At 37.6% G+C, this 23,189-nt stretch overlaps 1 protein-coding gene across 4 annotated transcripts in view; it reads right to left on the bottom strand.

Moving 5' to 3' along the window:
* Rpgrip1l (RPGRIP1 like) overlaps window positions 1–23,189 on the bottom strand; it is a 94,817-nt gene that overhangs the window by 38,094 nt on the left and 33,534 nt on the right. For all 4 annotated transcript variants that reach the window (XM_048355588.1, XM_048355590.1, XM_048355592.1 and 1 more), the window contains 7 exons: window positions 19,947–20,053; window positions 19,679–19,729; window positions 18,778–18,957; window positions 18,152–18,269; window positions 8,754–9,206; window positions 5,806–5,957; window positions 2,490–2,868 (listed from right to left, as the gene is read on the bottom strand). In XM_048355588.1, the coding sequence (XP_048211545.1) occupies window positions 2,490–2,868; window positions 5,806–5,957; window positions 8,754–9,206; window positions 18,152–18,269; window positions 18,778–18,957; window positions 19,679–19,729; window positions 19,947–20,053 (1,440 nt within the window). The remainder of the gene's footprint in view (window positions 1–2,489; window positions 2,869–5,805; window positions 5,958–8,753; window positions 9,207–18,151; window positions 18,270–18,777; window positions 18,958–19,678; window positions 19,730–19,946; window positions 20,054–23,189) is intronic.

Here is a 23,189-nt window from a genome sequence, read left to right as displayed (position 1 = left end):
TACATGGTACATTAAAACAACAACATTGAAAAACCTCATTTCCATATCTTGGAGTTCATTTAGCTTAGCATCATCTTATGTGATCATATGTATATAGCTACTGAGCTACTGTGATCTGGAGTATAATTTTTATTACCATACGACTTGAAGAACTTCTTTAACAACAATTTTGCTTTTGCCTACAATGCCAATGTCTTAGAGAATAAAAACAGAGGATCTATGACAGATTCGTCATTCATGCAGACTTCTTTCAGAGGTTAAAGCCTTAACACAGATTCAAAATGAGAATATTAATTTATGAATATTTCAATTTACTTAGATTCAGAGATTACTCAGAATTCCTAGCCTTCCTTTAAGACACATATGGCTGAGTTATCAATCTTCATTTTGGCTTGAGTATTCTTGCCTATAAAGCAAACTGCACTAAAACTTTAAAATTTCAAATAACTTATTTCTCAGAAAGCCTTTATAGATTAAATATTTTAATTATAGTTTACTAGGGATTTGTTAAATTATGCCAAACTAGTAACTCAACAATAGTAACTCAACAATAAGTAGATAAAACAAGAAACAAAAATACTGAAACAAAAGACCGCTCAAAACAGCAGTAACAAAAAGATCACTTAGCTATATCTGTATAATTGAGTCACAAATTGTAATCACTGTAGTAATTTTGGGGTTTGACTATGTAACTAACAAATCCAGATTTCAAGTATAACTTTTGTTTAGGGGTAACCATTCCTTGGGCCCAAGTGCTGATATTTTCTCTTAATGAGTGGCTGAGAAAACTTCCAATTCCTAAGCTCTCAAAACTCTTTAAATTTAGAGTTGGCTATATGAAGGGCTCAGCAAAATATTCTTCCTAAAAAGCGATGATAAACGTGGAGGAAATAGCCAACACCATCATAGTAAGTTGATCAAAGGGCACAACAAATTGAGAAGCATTTATGCAAGGAAATGTACTGAACCTCAGCAGAAACAGTAGGAGTCTATGGGGCTACTCTTGACCTTCCTTCTTGGGTGTGGCTGCTACAGAAATGTATTAGGATGGGATAGGCCTCTATGGAAGGGGAATGACTTTATTTGGAACAGAAAACATAATTCTATTTCTTGGGAATTGTTAGAAACAATAGCAATTACAGTGCCAAACAATCAGGACCAGAAAACCAAGCAACAATTTAAAGGGATTAAGACATCCAAAATGGACCTTGAGAAGATCTTCCTTATACTTTATGGTATAGAAGGCAGTGGGCATATATAAAGCTATGTGCATGCTCAGAAGAAACCCAAGAGGATCCTAGTAAATTATTTGTCTCTAGATGAATGAGAGGCCTAGCAGTAGCAAATCCAGACAATAAAAGCTAAAGCAGACTTACAAACTGCCTAAATTTTGAACACATCTCATTGGCTTAAACTGTCCCACAAAGGGGGGAAGTCTGCTGTCTCAAGGTATTTTAGTATAGCTTGAGCCATCACTGACTGAACATTAAGTTCTGTAGATCTGTGCTAATAAACGGAACTTAGCAGAGACATCAGTGGTTATACATAGCAGGGAAAGTAGACTCTAGAGAGTCTGGACCGTTATCTTCCTATCTTCCTATTCCCATTTCTTGCATAGCTGGGATGAAAGACATATGCTACCTCATTGTTTTTTTTTTTTTAATTTAATTTAATTTAAATTTTTTTTGGCCAGTCCTGGGCCTTGGACTCAGGGCCTGAGAACCGTCCCTGGCTTCTTCCTGCTCAAGGCTAGCACTCTGCCACCTGAGCCACAGCGCCCCTTCTGGCCGTTTTCCATATATGTGGTGCTGGGGAATCCAACCGAGAGCTTCATGTGTAGGAGGCAAGCACTCTTGCCACTAGGCCATATTCCCAGCCCTACCTCATTGTTTTATTGGTTGAGATGAGTCTTGCTAACTTTTATGTCTGGGTTTTCTTTAAATCATATCCTCTTGATTTCAGCCTCTGAATAAGCTAGGATTATAGGTATGAGCCATTATGCCCAGTACTTTGTTTAAATAGGCTTTTTTTTTTTTTTTTTTTTTTTTTTTGCCAGTCCTGGGGCTTGGGACTCAGGGCCTGAGCACTGTCCTTGGCTTCTTTTTGCTCAAGGTTAGAACTCTACCACTTGAGCCACAGTGCCATTCTAGCCTTTTCTGTGTATGTGGTGCTGGGGAATCAAACCCAGAGCTTCATGCTTACTAGGCAAACACTCTACCGCTAGGCTACATTCCCAGCCCTTTTAAATGTGAGTTTAACTGATATTATGAGATGTTATAATCTCCAGAGTCCTGAACACCTTAGCAAGAAATTTTAGTGTATATATATGTACACACACACACACACACACACACACACACACACACACACACGAGTTCAAGGATTATCGGAGGATAGAAAAATTACTTAGAAACAAATTATATCCAGAATATAAAGGTATGATTTAGGTTGGTTTGTACAATTTCACAGAATCAAGAACATAGGCTTACCTGAGATACACCTGTCATGTGCCAGTGAAATCAGAGGCACATTGACTTTTCCTATGTAAAAATTCTCCTGGGTATCACTATCATCAAACACATAAAAACTCAGAGACTCTGACTTAAGGTATCGATCCAAATCCATGTTCATTGGCACTGGGAAACACATATGATCATCAAACTGTGGATCATTGCTACTGGGAATGATGGCTGTGTCATGGTCTGCAAAATCAAAAAACTTGTATACAACATATGGGTGTGGCTGCAGGTGGCTGGTTCGGGACTGCAGGTGGTTGCAACATCTTATTGTAATGTGGAGTTCATTTAAGTTGCCATCTGTGGAATCTGTTGAACTGAGCTGAGCAGTTTTGGGTACTTGCTGACTTAACTGGAAAAACATACATATTTATATTATAGAAATAATACAATTAAAAGATAAATAGCATCTGTCAACCCCCAATAATATAATTTATGTAAATGGACAAAAACTGTATATTTTCACTTCAAAATTAATTTTTCAGTAAAAAGAATCTGCAATTCTTATTCAAAGCCAATATTCCCCAGAACATGTATGAACAGATGATCCTGTGCCATCAGCAGTGAAAATGGGAGACTGAATATTTGTAGAAACTGGTGCTGGTGTCAAATCAAAGCTTCATTGATATTCTTCAACTCTGTTTAATTACTAGATTTAAAGTGAGCATCACTGATCAGCCACAGTGATCATTTGGATTGGGCCCTCACCCTGAACCACTGTGACTTTTAAAGAATCAGGTATGTGAGGCAAGATCAGCCAGGATATGAACAAGAGAACAGAGTCAGAGATAAACCAGAAAGGGATAAAAAGCTAGAATTTGGAGGATGCTTCAGAAGAGATAATAAAAAGAAGATACCAGGCAAAGCTGGGAGCTACTTCCTGATCCCTTCTGCAAATATTACTAAGATGGCTGGCACACAAATACTTGAGAAAACAATGGCACTAAATAGCTAACCATCCAGAGCTGATGTAATTTGGGACAAAGAAAATGATGGTGCCTTCTTTACTGCTGGAGCAGTCTCTACCCCAAAGGAAACCTTTTGAACTTCCAAATCTTGGCTGAAAAACAAGGACCTCTGACTTCAAGAGAAGTTTATTGGAGGAGAAATGGAGCTACAACCAGGCTCCTTGGTGGAGGGACCTGAGGGTATGGAGTGCGGAAACCTACATAAGGATTCCCAGAAATACTTTCCCAGGTCTAGTCCTCACTCAAGGTGTGGAGAGTGAATGGAACCAGGAAGTCTGAAAACCTTTGCACTACAAAACCAAAGAATCTGGTCTCCTTATGTCAAATCCCCATTTATATAATAGTCTCTCCAAAACTGTGTTGTCAAGAATACTCATCAGAAATATGATCTCTAGGAAGCAGGTGCCATATTATCCTGAATTTGGGAATCGTGTTACATTCATCCTGAATAAGAATTAAGGTGTACTTATCTTACATAGGCAGGTGCCTATGTGAGCTACACCTCTAGCTCTTTTGTGCTAGTTATTTTGGGATTAGGTCTCATGTTTTTGCCTGAACCATCCTGGACTCACAATCATCCTATGTAGTAGGTTTCCATATAGCTCGGATGACAGGCACATGCGGTCATGCCTAGCTATTGACTGCGATAGAATCTCAATGGCTGGTCTGGCCTTTAACCAGAATCCTCCTGATCTCTACCTCCTGAGTAACTGCAGTTAGAGGTTTGTCACATTTCTTTAAATGAAAGCCATAGACACCAAGCCATCTAGCCAAAAAAAAAAAAAAGTCAGGATTTTAATGTAAGGTTAAAAGGGTACACCATAATTTACTCTGTTTGGTCTCTCTCTTTCTCTGAATACTGAAGGACTCCTTATTTTCTCTACTCATGCTCATTTTTCACCTCTTGCTAACTAAGATGGTAGGAGATGGTTCCCAGAGGCTCCCAACTATACGTTTCAGGCATAAAATGCCTTTTCAAAAAAAATTGATCTTGGAAGGCAGAATCTAATTTGCCTAGTTGAGATAAAAAGTAAATTCCAGAATCATTAGTTATAATTTTGTGGGATCATCTAACACAAACCATGTCATTGGGAGCCAGGCCCCATGGATTGGAGTTGAGGATAGTTGTAAGAAGAAAGGTAAGATCATAATGATTTGAGCAAGACATTCTAGATATTTCTAGTACATTCTATCCCTTGGTAACAACACAATGCATACTTGATGCTTTGTGAGATGCATATTACATACAAAGTGAAGAGTCTAAAGCTCAACTGCATGCTCTCTGCAATCAATGGATCACAAAATTAATTTGGAAATATGGTCAACAGGATACCAAGAAACAAGGTTTGGGAAATGCTACTCAGAGGAATTTCATTTAAACTCTCAGTTGTTGGCAAGTGAATATCCACTTTGTATTTCAGAAACTTAACATGAGGGAACAGTGTAAAAAAGTACAGTAAGTGGCAGTCCAGTCATAGTTGCCAATTTTAACAAAAACTGCTAATGAAATATGATGTATGAAACAGTGCTATGGGTACATGTTTCCAAATATCTTGATTGTGGTGCTAGCTGTACGAATCCGTACACATGATGAAACTGCTAGAACAGCTAGCCCCCTGCCCACTCAAATGCATATTAAGACTGATAAAATCTGAGTACAATATGTACTAATATCGATTGAATCTAGGTTCTTGTGTATGCTACATAAGTGTTCTTCCAGTGGACTATATCCTCAGTTTATTTACAAAAAATTTACTTTGAGATAGGGTCTTGCTATGTTTCCTAGTCTGGCCTTGATGTTATAATACTCTTGCTCTAGTCTCCTAAGTAGCTAGGGGCATGAGTCCCCACAGCCAGCTTAATTTGCTACTTTTGATATTGTCAGGTACAATTAGGAGACACTGAAGCATGCATGGAACCTCTGTAGTGTCTTGCTACACTTTCTGTGAGTCTATGATTGTTTAGAAATACAGAGTTAAAAAAAAAAAAAACCTACTTGATACAGGGTACTGGTAGCTCACACCTGTAAATCCTAGATACTTAGGAGGGTGAAATCTGAGGATCTCAGTCCAAAGAAAAGTCTGTGAGACTCTTATCCCCAAGTACCCACTTAAAAAAAATGGAGAAGTAGAGTTGTCGTTCAAGCAATAGAAAACTAGCTTTGAGCTGAAAAGCTAAGGGACAGTGTCTAGGATGTGAGTTCAGATCTACTACCAGTACAAAAAAAAGACATTTGGTAACTGTGAAAGAGTTTAAAGCATGACATAAAAAGAAAATATCATAAAGGTTTTATATAATAAAAGGATTGTAAAGAAACTTACTGATTTTATTTTCTCTGGTGCCTTAAAATTTGATGTTATATATCCCAAAGCCTTTGCCCGTTCTCGATAAAGTCGAATTGCCTGGTCCATGGGTACTCTTAATCTGAACCAGTATTCTACTGTGCCAAAATTTGGGATGTCTCCTTTAGTTCCTACAAATCAGTACAGAACTCATGTTAAAACAGCATCATGAAAGAAACTATACAAGCTACAAAATCCATCAGTAGTACTTAGAAGTGTAAATTTGATTTTGAGTAAAATAATATGACTTGCACAAATGTGTAACTGGCAAATAACAGATAAAATTATTTAAGTATGAGTTTCACTGTATGTTAAATGTTATGAAAAGACTGTGTGTTGAGGGTAGGGATTGGAGGGGGAAAATTACGAAGAGCAAAAGAAGGGGTGACATTGGCCAAGAAGCATTATACTCATAATCTGATTTATGGAATTGTAAACTCTTGTGCAACTACTAACCACAACAATATAATACTAAAAGACTATGTCAAAGTATGATTGAGATAATATGATTTATACTATTTCTGCTTTTCTGAAATATGAAGAAAAATCAAACTCTGAATCTATACTCCAGATTCTTCTGGATTCTGTAGTGCTTTAAAAAAAAAAAAACAAGTTACATGCTATCTAGCCCAGTATTTACAGTACATTACTTCAAAATTATAAATATGATATTATTCATTTCAACTTAACTTTCAAAAAATCTTTTGGCATTTTCCCATTATTTACTACAAGTGTAGGGAGAACAACATGGGTGTGATACATTTATTCCATATTCACTGTGGGTGGTATGGTATTTGTACCTGTACATTGTGTACACCCTGTTGTTACTCCTGACTCAGTCATTATCTGTATCCTCTGTGAGGATTTTCTTCTGTGGCTTGTGGGAGACTTAACGGCCCTATACTTTATGGACTTGTATGGCCTCCTCAGAGCATTGAGCATTCAGCTTAACTGTTTACAAGTGTCCAATCTATCTAACGCACTGTAAGTTTTGTGAGGTCAAAGCCTGTAGCTCTCTTCAATATATTCCTACCTGAGGAACTAGTACGTAATGGCGTCTCAATATTTGTCAAGTACAAAATATTTTAGAAATAAACTTTTCTGAATATTAAGAATACTGCTGTTATTTCTGCAATTTTCTCCTTGGTAATGGATCCCTATCCACAGCATATAAGCACTATTTGTCATTTTAAACTGTCCTAGAAGATTATTAGCACACACACACACACACACACGTGTGGATATGCATAAAATATCTTTGGATAGATTTGTGGTTTAGGGTGAAGGTGTAGAGTGGCTAAAAGACAGGACAGGAAAAAGGTATTTATACTTTGTGCTTTTCGAGCAATGTATATATTACCTGCACAAGCCATCAACCAGTAAAATGAAATTCCCGACATGACATCCTCCTCCTCCTTACTTGAAAAGGATTTCCACTTGGCTTGGGAGGTAGCATATGTCCTTTTTCTTTCTAACACTGCTGGTGACTCCTGTTTTCTTTGCCCATTCTACTTGCTCTTCCTGATCTCTAAAATTTAGAGTTCTTCAAGGCTCAGTCCTTGGCCACCTTATCTTTTATTTTATTTTTTATCTATGTGATATTATCTAGGACAAAGACTTTAAAATCTATTCTATATGCTAGATATGTCACTTTTGTATTTCTACCCCTGACCTCCAGACTAGTTTATCCAAATGCTACCTGACATTTCTACTTGGATGTCTAATAGGCAGGTCAAACTGAATTATTTGCTTTCTTCCTTGGATTATTCCTTCCACTGTCTTCATGATCTCAGAAAATAGCATCACCATTTTCCTAGCAGTCCATGCCAGAAATTCTTACCGTCTCAATGTCTCTCATTGATTCACATTCAATTTATCAGCAAATATTAAGGAGTTAATATATATATATACATATACATATATATACTACCTTATCAATATTTCCATTGCTATCTGAATCTAAACCATCACCACTTCCCACAATCGATGCAATAAAGTACAAATGGTCCTATATTCCTCTCTTGCTATCTAAGATTAATTTTCCCACAGTACTCAGGTGCTTTTCATGTAACTCAAATAATTTCAAACTTCCCACTCTAACCTATAAGGCTCTATAAATGATCTGGTCCCTTTCTATTGCCTTAATTTCATCTTTGCTCCAGGTACTGGATTTGCTGTTATCCTAGCTATTCAGAAGGTTGAGATCTGAGGATTGTGGTTCAAAGCCAACCTGGGCAGAAAAGCTCCCATGAGACTCTTTTTTTTTTTTTCTTTGCCAGTCCTGGGCTTGGACTCAGGGCCTGAGCTCTGTCCCTGGCTTCTTTTTGCTCAAGGCTAGCACTCTGCCACTTGAGCCACAGCGCCACTTCTGGACGTTTTCTATATATGTGGTGCTGGGGAATCGAACCCAGGGCTTCATGTATACGAAGCAAGCACTCTTGTCACTAGGCCATATCCCCAGCTATCCCCCCTCTCCCCCTGCCCCATGAGACTCTTATCTCCAATTAACCTCTCAAAAACTGGAAGTGGCGCTGTGGCTCAAGTGGTAGAGTGCTAGACTTGAGCACAAAAGAGGCTCAGGGATAGCAGCTCAGGGATAGCACCCAGGCCCTGAGTTCAAGTCCTATAATCAACAACAAAAAGAACTTGATGAATACACTACAATTAATGTTTATCAAACAAGGATATCAGTAAGATAAACAAATATCTTAAGTTATAAGATTAATCACTATTTTTACTGACACCATCAATGACAATGAAGATAGTTCACTCACAAGGAACACTGTCCCTAGGCAAAATGCACCTTTAGTGTATAAGAGAACATAGGCAGAGCAGCAACTAACACATTCACATATAAGTTAATTCAATATTAATGTTAACATTAATATTAACAAATTATTGATTCAAACCTTATAAATTGTACTTACCAACCAAAGTTGCTGTGCAAAATATCCTACCACTTTTTTCTAAAATATCATGGAATCTCAACTGACATGCTGCGATTGTTTCATAATCTGTGCTGTAAGCTTTGTGAATTTCAAGAGTGATAGTATTTTTCTGAATATATTGCAAAAATAAGTCATTAACATGAACAAGATACTGAGAAGTGAAGTTATATTGTGGGTGAAGGCCTCGTACTATAGGGGTTGTCTGTAGTTCAAAATCATAGAAAGCATAGGTACAGAAAGTGACAGGCTCTTCATCTCCAGATGCCAGCAAAACTTCTGGAGAAAAGGTTACTTTGTTGATATGGATTTCAAACAGATTTTCGCCCCGTTCTAGGTGGATAGTTTCATCAAATTCATCGACAGAGTCATCTGGCATGATTTCTGGTTTGAATTTGTACTGCTTGGTACCATAGGCAATATCCTTTAATTGGGCTGCAAAAGAAGATAAGCAGTTTAGGGATCTTCACAAGTGCAGACTGGTCTCAAGAGTGGCAGCAAGTCCCAGTGTTCCCAAGGAATAGTTTTAGTTTCAGACTCTGACTGTGACTATTTTCTGTAAATACTTCATTAGAGAGAAATTCATGGCTGGTTTTGACATCAATTATTAATTAACAAAATGACTATTTCAAAATATATATAATTGCAATTTGTCAGTTTACAACAGAAACAACAACAATTAAAGACAATACAACTTCAGTTGTGACACAGCCTAAACCAGAGAAAAGGAAATGGACAGCAAGCCTCTGACTGAATAGCTGGTCATGGATCCCACCTGTTTCTGTCTGCTCTATCCATTATCTTCTCTCATACTCAGTAGCAGTTGCTCCTTCCACTGGCTCCCTCCCCAGAACTTAGTAAGGTTTACATGTTTCAACTCTGGGGGATGAAAGGTATGTTTATTTCGATTGTGGGGATGTTTTTAAACACACACACACACACACACACACACACACACACACACACACAGCGCTCACCAAATCTATATGTTAAACGTGCAACTTAAAGTACATCAATTATACTTCTATAAAGTGGTTTTCAAAAAGATTTATCTCTTTCCAGGTGGCGGTGGCTCACGCCTGTAATCCTAGCTACTCAGGAAGCTGAGACCTATGGATTGTGGTTTGAAGCAAGACTGGACAAGAAAAATCTGTGATACTGTAATCTCCAATTAACCATCAGAAAACTGGAAGTGGTGTTGTGGCTCAAAATGGTAGAGTGCTAGCCTTGAACAAAAAAAGCTCAGGGACAGTGCAGAACCAGTATGTACCCATGCACATGCATGCATGAGCACTCTCCCAATCTCTCTCTCTCTCTTACACACACACACACACACACACACACACACACACACACACACACACGAAGATTGCTTAGAGGCCAGGCCAGGAAAAGTTCACGAGATCTCTTTTCAACCCATAGCTGGGTACAGTGATATGCACCTAAGTTAAATGGAAGGCTGAGATTGGGAGGAATGTGGTGCTAGGCCAGCCCAGGCAGAAAAATCTGAGATTCTACCTAAATGGAGGGAAGCTGGACAGGATAGTATGCACCTGTAATCCCAGCAATAACAGGAAGCCTAAAATAACTGGACCAGGTCCATATGGGCACATAATAGCAAGATGCTACCTTACAAATAACCAGCTGGAGGTGTGGCTCCACAGGAGAGTGCCTGCCCAGCAAACTCAAGGCCTTTATGTGAATATCAGAATTACCAAATTAAAAAAAATCTTTCTATGTACATTTTTCTCCTTGAAAATTAAACTTCCAGAAAATATACTTTTAAAAGTGTTAGTACTTGTTCACGTAAGAGACCATTGCCTTTTCCGTGAACCTACTCTGAGAAATGTCGTCAATAACCAATTAACTAGAATCAATCAACATTGAGGCACTGTACTGGGTGATTATTTTCCCTGCATTTGAGGCTAATTCTCATCCTACACTGGCTTCCAGGTCACTTCCATGTTCACATTCCATCTCATTCTTTTGAGGGTATTCCTTCTCTGTTAGCTTGCTGGTGTTTCATTTTTAACTCCTCTCTTCTTAGTCCAGATATACTCTCATCCACTTTTATGATATTTGCTACTATCACTATGATAAAATAAAAGCTTCCTCCTCCTCCTCCTCCTCCTCCTTTTTTGGTGGTTTTAAGGTTTGAGCTGAGGGCTTCATGTTTGGTAGGCATGTGCTCTACCACTTAAGCTCCTGCCACCATTTTTGCTTTATTTCTTCAGCTATATAGAGTCTTTGATTTTTTTGGGGGGGAGGGGGCTGATTGTCCTAGATTGCAATCCTTTTACTTATGCCTCCTGTGTAGGCTGTATACCAGCCTATTTGCTGGGATGAGAAATTTGCTAACTTTTTCCCTAGGCTGGTCTCCAACTGTAATCCTCCCAATATTTACCCCTTAAGTAGCTGGAATTAAAGTTGTGAGCCACTATGTCCAGGCCTATATTCTATTTTTAATTCAGATTTAATTCCTAAATTCCAGTCTCACTTGTCTAGTATTTTGTTTCTATTAGATGTCAAAGGTGCATGCAATTCAACATATCAAAACTAAAAGGTATCATATTGTCTTCTAGCTGTTTCTGCATTTCAAACTTGAAGTGATGGTGTTCACATCTAGTTGTCCAAGTTAGAAACCAGTGAGCCTAGATTCCCTTTATCTTACTTCCTCATGTCTATAAGATTACTATTATTCCATACTATTTCCTAAAGCTTTTTCAGATTTATCCTTGTTTGTCTCTGATTCACCTAGACTATTTTGGAACTCAAACTGCTTCTTTTTTCTAAGTCTCAGTAGCATAATCTCCAAAATGTAATACTGAGTTGGCCACTCCCCTTGGTGATTCTCCAAGCTAACAAGGTTCAACTTATGAGGGCACTAAATAAAGGCTTTGTGACTATTCTTTCCCGTTTTATTTCCAGGTTCTTTTTCCTTTTCTAATCCTCAGTTCAAGTAAGTTTGATTCACAGTATAGTTTCTCAAATGCACCAGACTGCTTTACCTTTAGTACATACCTTGCTTTGTTTTGAGACAGAATCTCACTATACATCCCAGGCTGGCCTCAAACTCAGACTCCTTGGGCCTCCATTTTCCTGGTATTGAGATTATAGGCATGAGAGCCAACATCCCAGAAGCTTAGGAAATTTTTACCTACCTCACTTAACTGTTTATAATTCTACTTATTACTTTTAATGATTAATTCTGTCTTTTCCTTCCAACCCTGAAGCAGAAATAACCATTGAGTTATCAATGTTAGAATGTATCCCTCAAAGTTCATGTGCTGGAAACTAAATCCCAAATTTATCAGTGTTTAGACCTGGGACTGTTAAGAGGGGATTAGGCCATGTTCTTATTACATGGGCAGGTTTATTGTAAAAGTGAGTTGTTTTTTTTTCATATGCATGCTCTTTTATCCTTCTGTTTCTGCCATGGGTGACACAGCACAGAGGCCCTTGGTTGATACAGGTCACTCAGCTTGGACTTCTCCAACCTTCTATAAGAGATAAATTTCTGGGGCTGGGGGGCAGCTCTGTGGTACAGTGCATGCTCATCACTGTATCATTCATAGGATGCATTAGACATTAGGTTTCATTTCTAGCACCCAAAACAAAATAATCTCTTATTTATAAGTTACCCAGTCTGTTATTCTGTTATAGCAGCACAAATGAGTGAAGACAATACCTTTTGGCTTTTCTTAGCTCTATATTCTTTTTTTTTTAAGTTTTAAAAAGTAGAAATTACATTCATTCATTCAAAATAAAGGAATAACTTACTATATTGAGAGAACAGGAATAGAGGAACATTCTTTAAAACAATAAAAGCCATATACAGCAGACCAACTGCTAATATCATATTAAATGGGGAGAAACTAAAACCATTTCCCCTAAACTCGGGAACAAGACAAGGATGCCCACTCTCCCTGCTTCTATTCAACATAGTGCTGGAATCCCTAGCAATAAGGCAAGAGGAGGACATCAAAGGGATCCACATTGGCAAAGAGGAAATCAAACTACCCCTATCCGCAGATGACATGATCTTATATCTGAAGGACCCAAAAAATTCAGTCCCCAAACTTGTAGACCTAATAAGCCATTTTGGCAAAGTAGCAGGATACAAAATCAACCCACAAAAATCAGAAGCTTTTCTGTACACCAGCAATGTACAAGCAAAAAAGGAAATTATGGAAATAATACCATTTACAATAGCTAAAAAAAAAAAAAGAATAAATTCCCTAGGGATTAACCTAACTAAAGACTTGAATGATCTATTTAATGAGAACTATAAAAATCTAAAAAGGGAAATCAAAGAGGACACAAGGAGATGGAAAGATCTCCCATGCTCATGGGTAGGCAGAATCAATATAGTGAAAATGGCCATATTGCCCAAAATGTTATACAAATTCAATGCAATCCCCATCAAGATCCCAGCTACATTTTTCACTGAAATAGAGAAAACAACACATAAATTCATATGAAACAGCAAAGACCTACAATAGCCAAAGCAACTGTAGGCAAAAGAAGCAACGCAGGAGGAATCACAATACCAGACTTCAAGCTCTATTATAGAGCCATCATAACAAAACCAGCCTGGTATTGGTATAAAAACAGACCTGAAGACCAGTGGGGTAGAATAGAAGACCCAGAAATAAAGCTGCATTCTTACCGTCAGCTGATATTCGACAAAGGAGCTAAAGACATACAATGGAAAAAACAACCTCTTCAACTACTGGTGCTGGGAAAACTGGGCAGCCACATGTAGAAAACTCAAAGTAGACCCTAGTCTATCACCATGCACCAAGATCAACTCAAAATGGATTAAGGACCTCAACATCAGACCTGAATCCCTGAAACTACTGAAGGACAGAGTAGGAGAGACCGTAGAAATTATGGGCACAGGTAGGAACTTCCTGAATAGTCCTAGGGGCACATCAGATAGGGGAGAGACTCAACAAATGTGACTACTACAAAATAAAAAGTTTCTGCATAGCTAAAGACATAGCCACCAAACTAGAAAGACAGTCAACCATATGGGAAAGGATCTTCACCAGCACAGCAACAGACAAAGGCCTAATATCTGTCATCTACAGAGAACTAAAAAAAACTAATCCCCTCTAAACCCAGTAAACCAATTATTATTATTATTATTATTATTTTATTTATTTTTTTTGGCCAGTCCTGGGGCTTGGACTCAGGGCCTGAGCACTGTCCCTGGCTTCTTTTTGCTCAAGGCTAGCACTCTGCCACTTGAGCCACAGCGCCACTTCTGGCCATTTTCTGTATATGTGGTGCTGGGGAATCGAACTCAGGGCCTCATGTATATGAGGCAGGCACTCCTGCCACTAGGCCATATCCCCAGCCCCCAGTAAACCAATTATTAAATGGGCAAAGGAGATAAAGAGAGACTTTACAGGAGAAGAGATAAAAATGGCAAAGAAACATATGAGGAAATGTTCAACATCCCTGGCAGTAAAGGAAATGCAAATAAAAACAACCCTGAGATATCACCTCACTCCAGTTAAAATAGCCTATACTCTGAACTCAGCCAACAATAAATGCTGGAGGGGATGTGGAGAAAGAGGAACCCTTCTCCATTGTTGGTGGGAGTGCAAATTAGTACAATCACTTTGGAGAACAGTATGGAAAGCTCAGCATAGACATACCCTATGACCCAGCCATACCACTCCTAGGCATCTATCCTGAACAATAGGTCTCAGGATAGCATAAAGACATCTGCACATCCATGTTTATCACTGCACAATTCACAATAGCCAAAATATGAAAACAACCCAGATGCCCCACTATAGATGAATGGATCCAAAAAATGTGGTACCTATACACAATGGAACACTATATAGCAATTAGAAATGATAAAATATTGGTATTCTCAGGGAAATGGTCAGAACTTGGACAAATAAATGTTGAGCAAGACAAGCCTAGAACACAGAGAACAAAGGGCCATGGTCTGGGGCTGGGGATACAGCCTAATGGCAAGAGAGCTTGCCTCCCATACATGAAGCCCTCGGTTCAATTCCCCAGCACCACATATACAGAAAATGGCCAGAAGTGGCGCTGTGGCTCAAGTGGCAGAATGCTAGCCTTGAGCGGGAAGAAGCCAGGGACAGTGCTCAGGCCCTGAGTCCAAGGCCCAGGACTGGCAAAAAAAAAAAAAAAAAAAAAAAAAAAAGGGCCATGGTCTCCTTGATATATGACTGTTGGGGGGGTGGGCAGCAGAGACCAGGTCGGCACAGGTTTGGGTCAGCGAACTTACATTATGTATCTAAAAACCAAACAACTACTAAACATAAAAAGGTCTAGACTAGACCTATCAGTGGATCACAATAGCTCAACAGCTATGTACACATGATCATATAAGTCGAGGATAAGCAAAAACAACTCCAAGAGAAGGACACAGGAGGATTCTATTGTTGTCATTACATTTAATGTTCTAGTTGAATTTCCTTTGGCGTACCCTACATGGTTACTGAATATGATTTTGGTACACCGGATATTGTATGTATGCCTACCTGATCTAGGGAAGGGAAAGAAAAATGAGCGTGTAAGATATCACAAGAAAAGTACTCACTGCCTTATTATGTAACTGTACCCCTTTTGCACAACACCTTGTCAACAAAATTTAATTAATAAAAAAATTAAAAAAATAGAACATTCCCAATAGCTATGCCCTTATGAACACATAAGATGCTGCTAAGTGAAATGAACTCCATGTTATGGAAACAAATGTTATATCACTGTTGTAATTATTTTCAACATGCCATGTGAAATGGTAGCTTTTATGTTGTTGATGATCCTCTTGTATTCCCTGCCTGTGGTTGTCCCCACGCTATCGCTGTATCTCATCTGAGTAACCTGGATACTGTATATACTGGTATTGGAACAAGGGAAGGGATGGGAATATCAAAATCGAGAGACAAAGGATAAAAAGACAAATGACTCTAAAAGCAACACTTACAAAACCATTTGATGTAAACCAACTGAACAACTCATGGGGGAGAGGGAAAGGTGGAGGAGGGAAGGGGAAATGGGGGAGGAGATAGCAAATTGTACAAGAAATGTACCCACTGCCTTATGTATGAAACTGTAACTCCTCTGTACATAACTTTGACAATAAATAAGTAGTTATTCAAAAAATAAAAATACTTAAAAGAAGTAGAAATTACATTTATTCATTCAAAATAAAGGAATAACTTACTATATTGATGTCGTACGATTCAGTAGCCTTCTGCTTGCTTCAGAACTGTTGTGGGGTTTAGATCCAGTATTTCCCTTTTTCCAACAAAGCATATCTAGTATCATACTCAAAGGATGTTGGAAATCTTAGGAGAATTTTAACTAACAGGTGCTTATAGCGTTTTGTGGAGAAAGAATTCCAGAAATCAAATGCACTTGACTAGATTTCTTGCGTGTTATATGTATGTGTGTGTTTTCTTGCAAGTTACAAGATAACAGACAGTTTAGAGGTAGGGACAGCAGATGGGGATGGCTAAGCGACAATCGAGTCTTAGCTCTACATTCTTTATAACAAAGTACAGCCATGTGTTTACTCATCCACATCTTACTAGTTCATTGGGAGTGGTGCCTACGTTTTTTATTTTTCCTGTTTGTATTCTTACTGGGTAGCACTCTACTTAGGATGAATTAGGGACATGATTGTGTTTATGGAATGAACCAATGAAGTTAAGGGACAGGCAAATCATACTGGTAGAGGCTTCAGAGAATGAGAATTTTTTACATTGTGACCTCCCTTTTAACCAAGAAAATCCTATTAGGGAAATTTTTATTGAGTATTACTTAGAATAAAAGGTACACACTGCTCTTTGGCCTTTGGAAATCCATGGTCAGTCAGATAAAGATATTTATTTGGTATTTCTTCATCAAGCAGAGATTCTCAGTGTAGTCTAGAAACTTCTAAGGTTCTCTAAAATGGTTTTAGGAATCTAACTACTTTGATGATACCAGATCATTTGCCTTTTTAATTTTTATTATATTACAAGTGTATGATAAAGTTTCTCAGAGGCTCTGTGATGTATAAGATCACAACAGATTAAACACTGAAGTAGATGTATGTAATAATCCAGCTGTTTTCTATTAGATCAGACCCTAAAACAATTTGTAAAAAGTTACAAACTTAAAAAGTTAAAATTAAAAATGCCATTGTTCTCATGTGTATATATGTATATATATTTACAAATTGTCACTGTTTAAAAATGCCATAATTTGTGTAACATGTGACAGGTGTAGACATGGTTTTAAAGGTTTCTAATTCAATTTGTAGTATGATAAATGTCAGTAAGTCATTAAGTCATGAGCATCAGGCCTTTGGGATCCTCAGACAGGGTATATTCAAGTTACTGCTGGCACAGGTAACTGAATGAAGTATTGTAGGGCCGTGGACATGACAGCATCTAGTAGTTATTAGTGTAGAACTTACATTGTGGTTTCTGTGAAGGCAAAAACCTAGCAGCTGAGGGACAATTATATTCTCCTCAAACATACAATTCCAAGTACAAAACAGGAAGCTATAGGAAAGTGCTAGGCTAGTGCTTTTCTACATACATCATCTGACCTGTATCTTAGTAGCTCCCTGTTAACTCTAAATAAAGAAGATCATTGGCTCCAGAATTTCTGGGCTAATGCCCTGAAAGTTGTTTTATAAACTAGTTCTTCAGATGACTTTCTTTTGTTGTCTTTCCTTTTCACACAGGATTATGCTATATAAGTTGGCCTCAACCTCACTATGTAGACCCAAGATGGTTTAGAACTTGTAATCATTTTGCCTCAGTCTCCTGAGCGCTGAGATTACAGGCATGGTCACTACGCTCAGCTCCCTCAGATGACTGGCAAGAACATTTCAGGTAGGATGATGAGGTAGTTACAAGTAATCATAGCCAGTTTCCTGGCATGAATTAGCACTTCGGTGCCTACTGAAGCAGGGAAAGGTATTATCTGAGGTCAAGGTAGAAAGGAGGTTCAGGGAGAACAAAGAACAGGAAAAGAACAGTTGGAGAACTGAGCAAGAGACTCTGATGAAGAGCAAGCAGACCTATTTGGCTCACGTGTATAATTTGCTTAGAAATTCAGTTACAGAAGTAAATTGGAGTCTGCAGTACTTTATGAGGTACTTTGAAACCTTGCCCATAACAATGATTTCAAAAAAGCAGTAAATCATTGAAAAATTCTATTTAAAATTCTTGAGCAGAAAAGAATCAGATGAAACAGCCTTTCTGGTGACTTAAATGTTACAACTATAAATTGGGAAAGATGAAGCAAAGAGATCTTGTGAGTGAAGATTAGGATGACGTTTTCAATTTTTATAAGACCTCTAGTTACTGTGATTCAAAAGGTGTACACAGTACCTTCTAATTTCTGGATACGTGCAGCTCTGATATCAAGAAGATGAACATATTGTTCCACTTTGAGTTCATAATCTTGCTGCAAGTTTTCCATCTTTAGGGTCACTGCCTCAACTTCCATCTAAAAAAATCAGAGATAATCAGTTTAAATACTTAGGGTTAGTCTCATTTTCACTTTTCAGAGCTCTTATGATGCAAACATTTTCTATGTGGAATGCCAGGAGCTGGAAACCATGGTTTCCTGACCTCAAATAGTTTATGGTTCTGAAAACTATGTTTGGCAATGTTCACAAATCATAAGTGAAATAAACCCTGGATTTCTTTTTATGGAGATGAGTTTCTGGTCTGTTAAATGCTAATGTGAGGTGGTTGCAGAATGACCTCTGGATAATGTTACTATTCATTCCTCCCAAATATTTGTAAGCCATTCTAATTCCTCGTAAGGTATTTGTAAGCTTATTATTTTAACTACTCAGTTACAAGCCTAAATTCAAGGGATACATAAAGACATAATAGTCGATAATTTTTAATAAGATTATCATAGATAGTAAAACAGATAGAGCACCGCTTAGAAATGTAATCAGCAGAGAACAGAAAACCTTTCCTCTCAATTTAGTGTATTCTATTACCTGGTAATCTTTATTAATTTTGTGTTGCATAATTAGCATGTTTCTTGTCTTTTCAAGTTCTTGCACTGTTTCTGCATGAGTTGCCTGCAGCTCTCTCATGGAACGTTCTAGATCTTTATTTATTTTGCCATCTACTTTCTCTAGAAAGGAAAGGTCTCCATTTTTTTGTTCTTTCTGAGCCTAAAACAAAAAAACATGTTTTATTACTAAAATGAGAAATTCTAAAATGTGATTCTGTGACTTAAAATAGATATAGCAGGATACAGCAAATAATTCAAAATATATACTCTTTTTCTGCTAGGAATAAAGTAGTCCTAATACGTATATTTGAATAGAGATCTGGAACAATTATGGATAAATAAAAAAAGTTTGTTTCATGTAACCAAAAAGAATCACAGACTTTTGTTTGTTTTCCTTCATTTGAAAAAATGTACAAAGAGATTTGAAAAGGAAGGAAGTATGTTTTCTCATATTGTAGATAACAGAATATCCCAGAGCCAGAAAACATCTTCTGGTTATATTTATAATTCCATGTTTTACTTAAGATAACAGGGTTCAATCCAAGGTCTCTTCGGGAAGAAAAGTATAAAACTAAAAGGTTATTTTTATACTGGGCCAGGTAAAAGTAGAATGTTTGTTACAACTAAAGAAAGTGCTTTAAGTAGCAAGTTTTTGAGATCTAAATGTAATTTTGATGTCATTATGAAATATGTATGCTGTAGTGAAATGACACCTGAACATAGTCTTAGGTCCTAGTAGAGGTGATATGTGCAAAACTTGAATTAAGTTTCGGAAGATGCACAAATAATTTAACCTCCAAATATAAACTTGACAGATAAAAGTAATCATTATATTCAAACATAAGTAGACACGTGATTCCTGGTCAAGTTCTAAAAACTACCTTTATAAGCAGGAGAGCTTCACTCAATTCATCAGCATTAATATCACTTCCCTGAAATAGATTAAATAAAAGATCATAATGAGATATTTATGAAAGTACAGGAAGCTCTGCAGCTAATCAGAACATGCATAGAGAACAAAAGCTGCTTGATAAAGAGTTAATAAGTAAAATGCTTGAATTGTCTTGTTTTGAAAATACTTGTGCTTATAAGTATTTTCTCTATGCATAAAATATGTGGATACAATTTTGAAATAAGAAAATAATTCACCTGGTTAAAAAACTTCATGCGGTTTTTAAGTTCATCAAGTTGCTGCTTTTGTTCCAGATACCGTAACTGTAGGTCTCTATTTTCTTGAATGAGTCTCTCATTTTGGTCTTAAAAATACAGTCAGCACAATTAGAAAGACAAGTAAGAATTAGTGCTAAGAACAGATTATAGGCAAATTCCTGTTATACATAAAGCTTGATCTAGTACTGGTCAGGTCACAAAGAAAGTGAGCTAGTACCTCAACAAAGGCAGCGGCAGAGTGGAGAGCAAATGCACACTGTCATGTGTCTACCATATGATTCACTTGCTTATCGAAAACTTAAGACTTCAATTCATAGCATTAATATGAGGAAATTGTGGTCTCTGAGACTTCAAAGGAACATTCTGTTTAAAATGCTCAAGAATATGTGTTTCTAAATCTATGATTTTCACTTAGTTATTAATGGTCCTGAAAGGCATGCAAAAATATATTTCTTGTCTTTTTATTTTTGGATTGACTTCTTTGTATTTTTATTTCCCAACTTAGCATAAAACAAAACAATAAATGATAAATTCAGAGCCCACAATTTAATCAGCAGTACTTTCAACAAATCTGCTTCAATAGGAGAAACAGATTCTCAACAAGGGTAAGGTAGTATCAATAATTCATGTGTGTTCCTTATTCACTGAGTTCATGTTACTCATTAGCAGAATATGAGCTCAGAGCTATCTTTACAGAATGGATATGGTTACTTGTGTCTGGGCACTCATTCACCATGGCTTCCAAGCATGAGTGTTAAGCAAGGCTACAGGAGATGGCAAATTTACTCTCTGCATTAAATATGTTTAACTTTTTTTTTTAAAGAATAAGAGCTGGCTAGCAAATCTGCATTTTTTTCAGTCACATGGTTCTGAATGTACTTTTCCCAACTGTCCACTGTGGTGATCAGTTATCATTCTTTGTGGACTAACTTGAAACCGTGTCACTCAAACCATGTCACTCCTTCCTTTAGATTCTCAACAATCATGTTCATTGAAGGCCCCCAATTTAAGTTGTGCTTTTTTTTTTTTTGGCCAGTCCTGGGCCTTGGACTCAGGGCCTGAGCACCGTCTCTGGCTTCTTCCTGCTCAAGGCTAGCACTCTGCCACCTGGGCCACAGCGCCCCTTCTGGCCGTTTTCCATATATGTGGTGCTGGGGACTCGAACCGAGAGCTTCATGTGTAGGAGGGCAAGCGCTCTTGCCACTAGGCCACACTCCCAGCCCCTTGTTTTCTTTTCTTAACAAAAAGTCAATACATTTGCCAAGAATTCTTTCCATGAATGCATTTGCATTCTGACTACATTTTATACAAAAACGTGTTTCTGACTTTTGTAAGGCTTTATATTCCCAAGCTATAAATACAACATATAAGGAACAATGTTAAAGTATACTAGAAGAAAAGATAAAGAAGAAACAAACTAAATTTGGATGTCTTTAATGTCACATATTTCCTGGCAATCTAAAAGAAAAAATTACAGCTCTAATGTACACAAAAATGGAGACATTTTCATATAAAAATTGAAATCCCTACTCCCTCCTTTTTTTTTTTTTTTTGGCCAGTCCTGGCCTTGGACTCAGGGCCTGAGCACTGTCCCTGGCTTCTTCCCACTCAAGGCTAGCACTCTGCCACTTGAGCCACAGCGCCGCTTCTGGCCGTTTTTTTTTTTTTTTTTTTTTTTTTTTCTGTATATGTGGTGCTGGGGAATCGAACCTAGGGCCTCGTGTATCCGAGGCAGGCACTCTTGCCACTAGGCTATATCCCCAGCCCTACTCCCTCCTTTTTTAAGACTAGAGACCCTTGCACAAGCTAGTTAGGCAAGTGCTCTACCACTTGAGCCACCCCCTCAGACCTTTTGTTTGTAATATTTTTTTGGGGGGGTGTACAAATTCTCCTATCGTAGCCCAGGCTGCCTTAAAATTTGTCAATTTTCCTGCTCCTGTTCCTTCTGAGTACCTGAGATGACAGTTGTGGAAAAACCATGTCCCGCTTAAATATAAGAACAAATTCATCTTAGTGATAGAAAACTCAAAGGCTATTCTATGGCATAATAACTTATATCTAGTGAAGTAAAGAATTTCCAGCAGGAATCTGGCAGTTCATGTTTATAATCCTAGGAGGCTGAGATCAGGAGGATTGTAGTTTGAAGCTGTTAGGGCAGAAAAGCTTGCTAAACCCCATTTCCAAAATAACCAGCAAAGGAGGAGGGCTGGAGGCAAGGTTCAAGTGGTAGGGTGCCAGCCTATCAAGTGCAAAGCCCTGCGTACAAACTTTAGTAATGACCCAAACCCAAACAAGCCCGAATGTGAAAAATACCTGGAAATTTTGATGGTAAAGGTCAAATACTTATTTTAAAAATTACTATTAAGACAAATATGAATTCCTAAGAAGAAAAACATTTTAATCAGTGAGAAGAATAAGAATATGTTGATTGGGTTAAAATAACAACTAGACAGAAATTAGGCAATAACAAAAAATTAAACACCAGAAGCATGTAAATATAAATACTAAGGACAACAGAGGTTTGTTCTATTTCCAACATTTTTCAGGGTTCCAGAAGAGGGCCGAAGCAATAGGATGGTCCATCTTAGTCCAGGCACATAATGCATTCTGATTTTTCAATGCTCCACTTTTCCTATACTTTCAGTTTTTCAGAGCAGTTCCTAAGAATGATATGCTAATACAACAGGAATAAAGCTACTAAAATGTTTCCATCTTCTTCCCATTTTTGTTTTAACAACTATGTCCTTATTCATTGGAGTTTTTAAAAACAGGGAATTAGTGGGAGAATATGCTAGTAGAAGACATCAGCATCACAGAGAACCAGTGAACTCTCTACTGAATTATGTATAGTTACACACTCTACTTTTCCTTTCTCAAACTGTTCATTGAAGATATATAACTCCTGGATTTTAAAGAAGAGGAAATAGACTTGCTGAATTATAATATGAAAAATCAAAGCACTCTGTACTAGTTGAAAAATACCCTCCTTACCTATGATTTGACAAAAAGCAGGTTAAGCTAAACAGCATTTTATTCAAATGAGATAACATTCCGCTCTTTCAAACTTCTGTTCCCCCAGCACACCATTAATAAGCAGAGTGCAGCGAACAATTCTACTAAACAATTTTCAGAGCCCTTTTGTGCTAATATCTTCAGCTGTGATCAATATAACCATGTGCATTATGCTGAATTATGCATTTCAGCTAAAGATAGAAAGGGACT

The sequence above is a fragment of the Perognathus longimembris genome, chromosome 10 (assembly GCF_023159225.1).
Source record: "Perognathus longimembris pacificus isolate PPM17 chromosome 10, ASM2315922v1, whole genome shotgun sequence".
NCBI classification, from domain to species: domain Eukaryota; kingdom Metazoa; phylum Chordata; class Mammalia; order Rodentia; family Heteromyidae; genus Perognathus; species Perognathus longimembris.
This window is presented reverse-complemented; position numbering and strand designations above follow the sequence as displayed.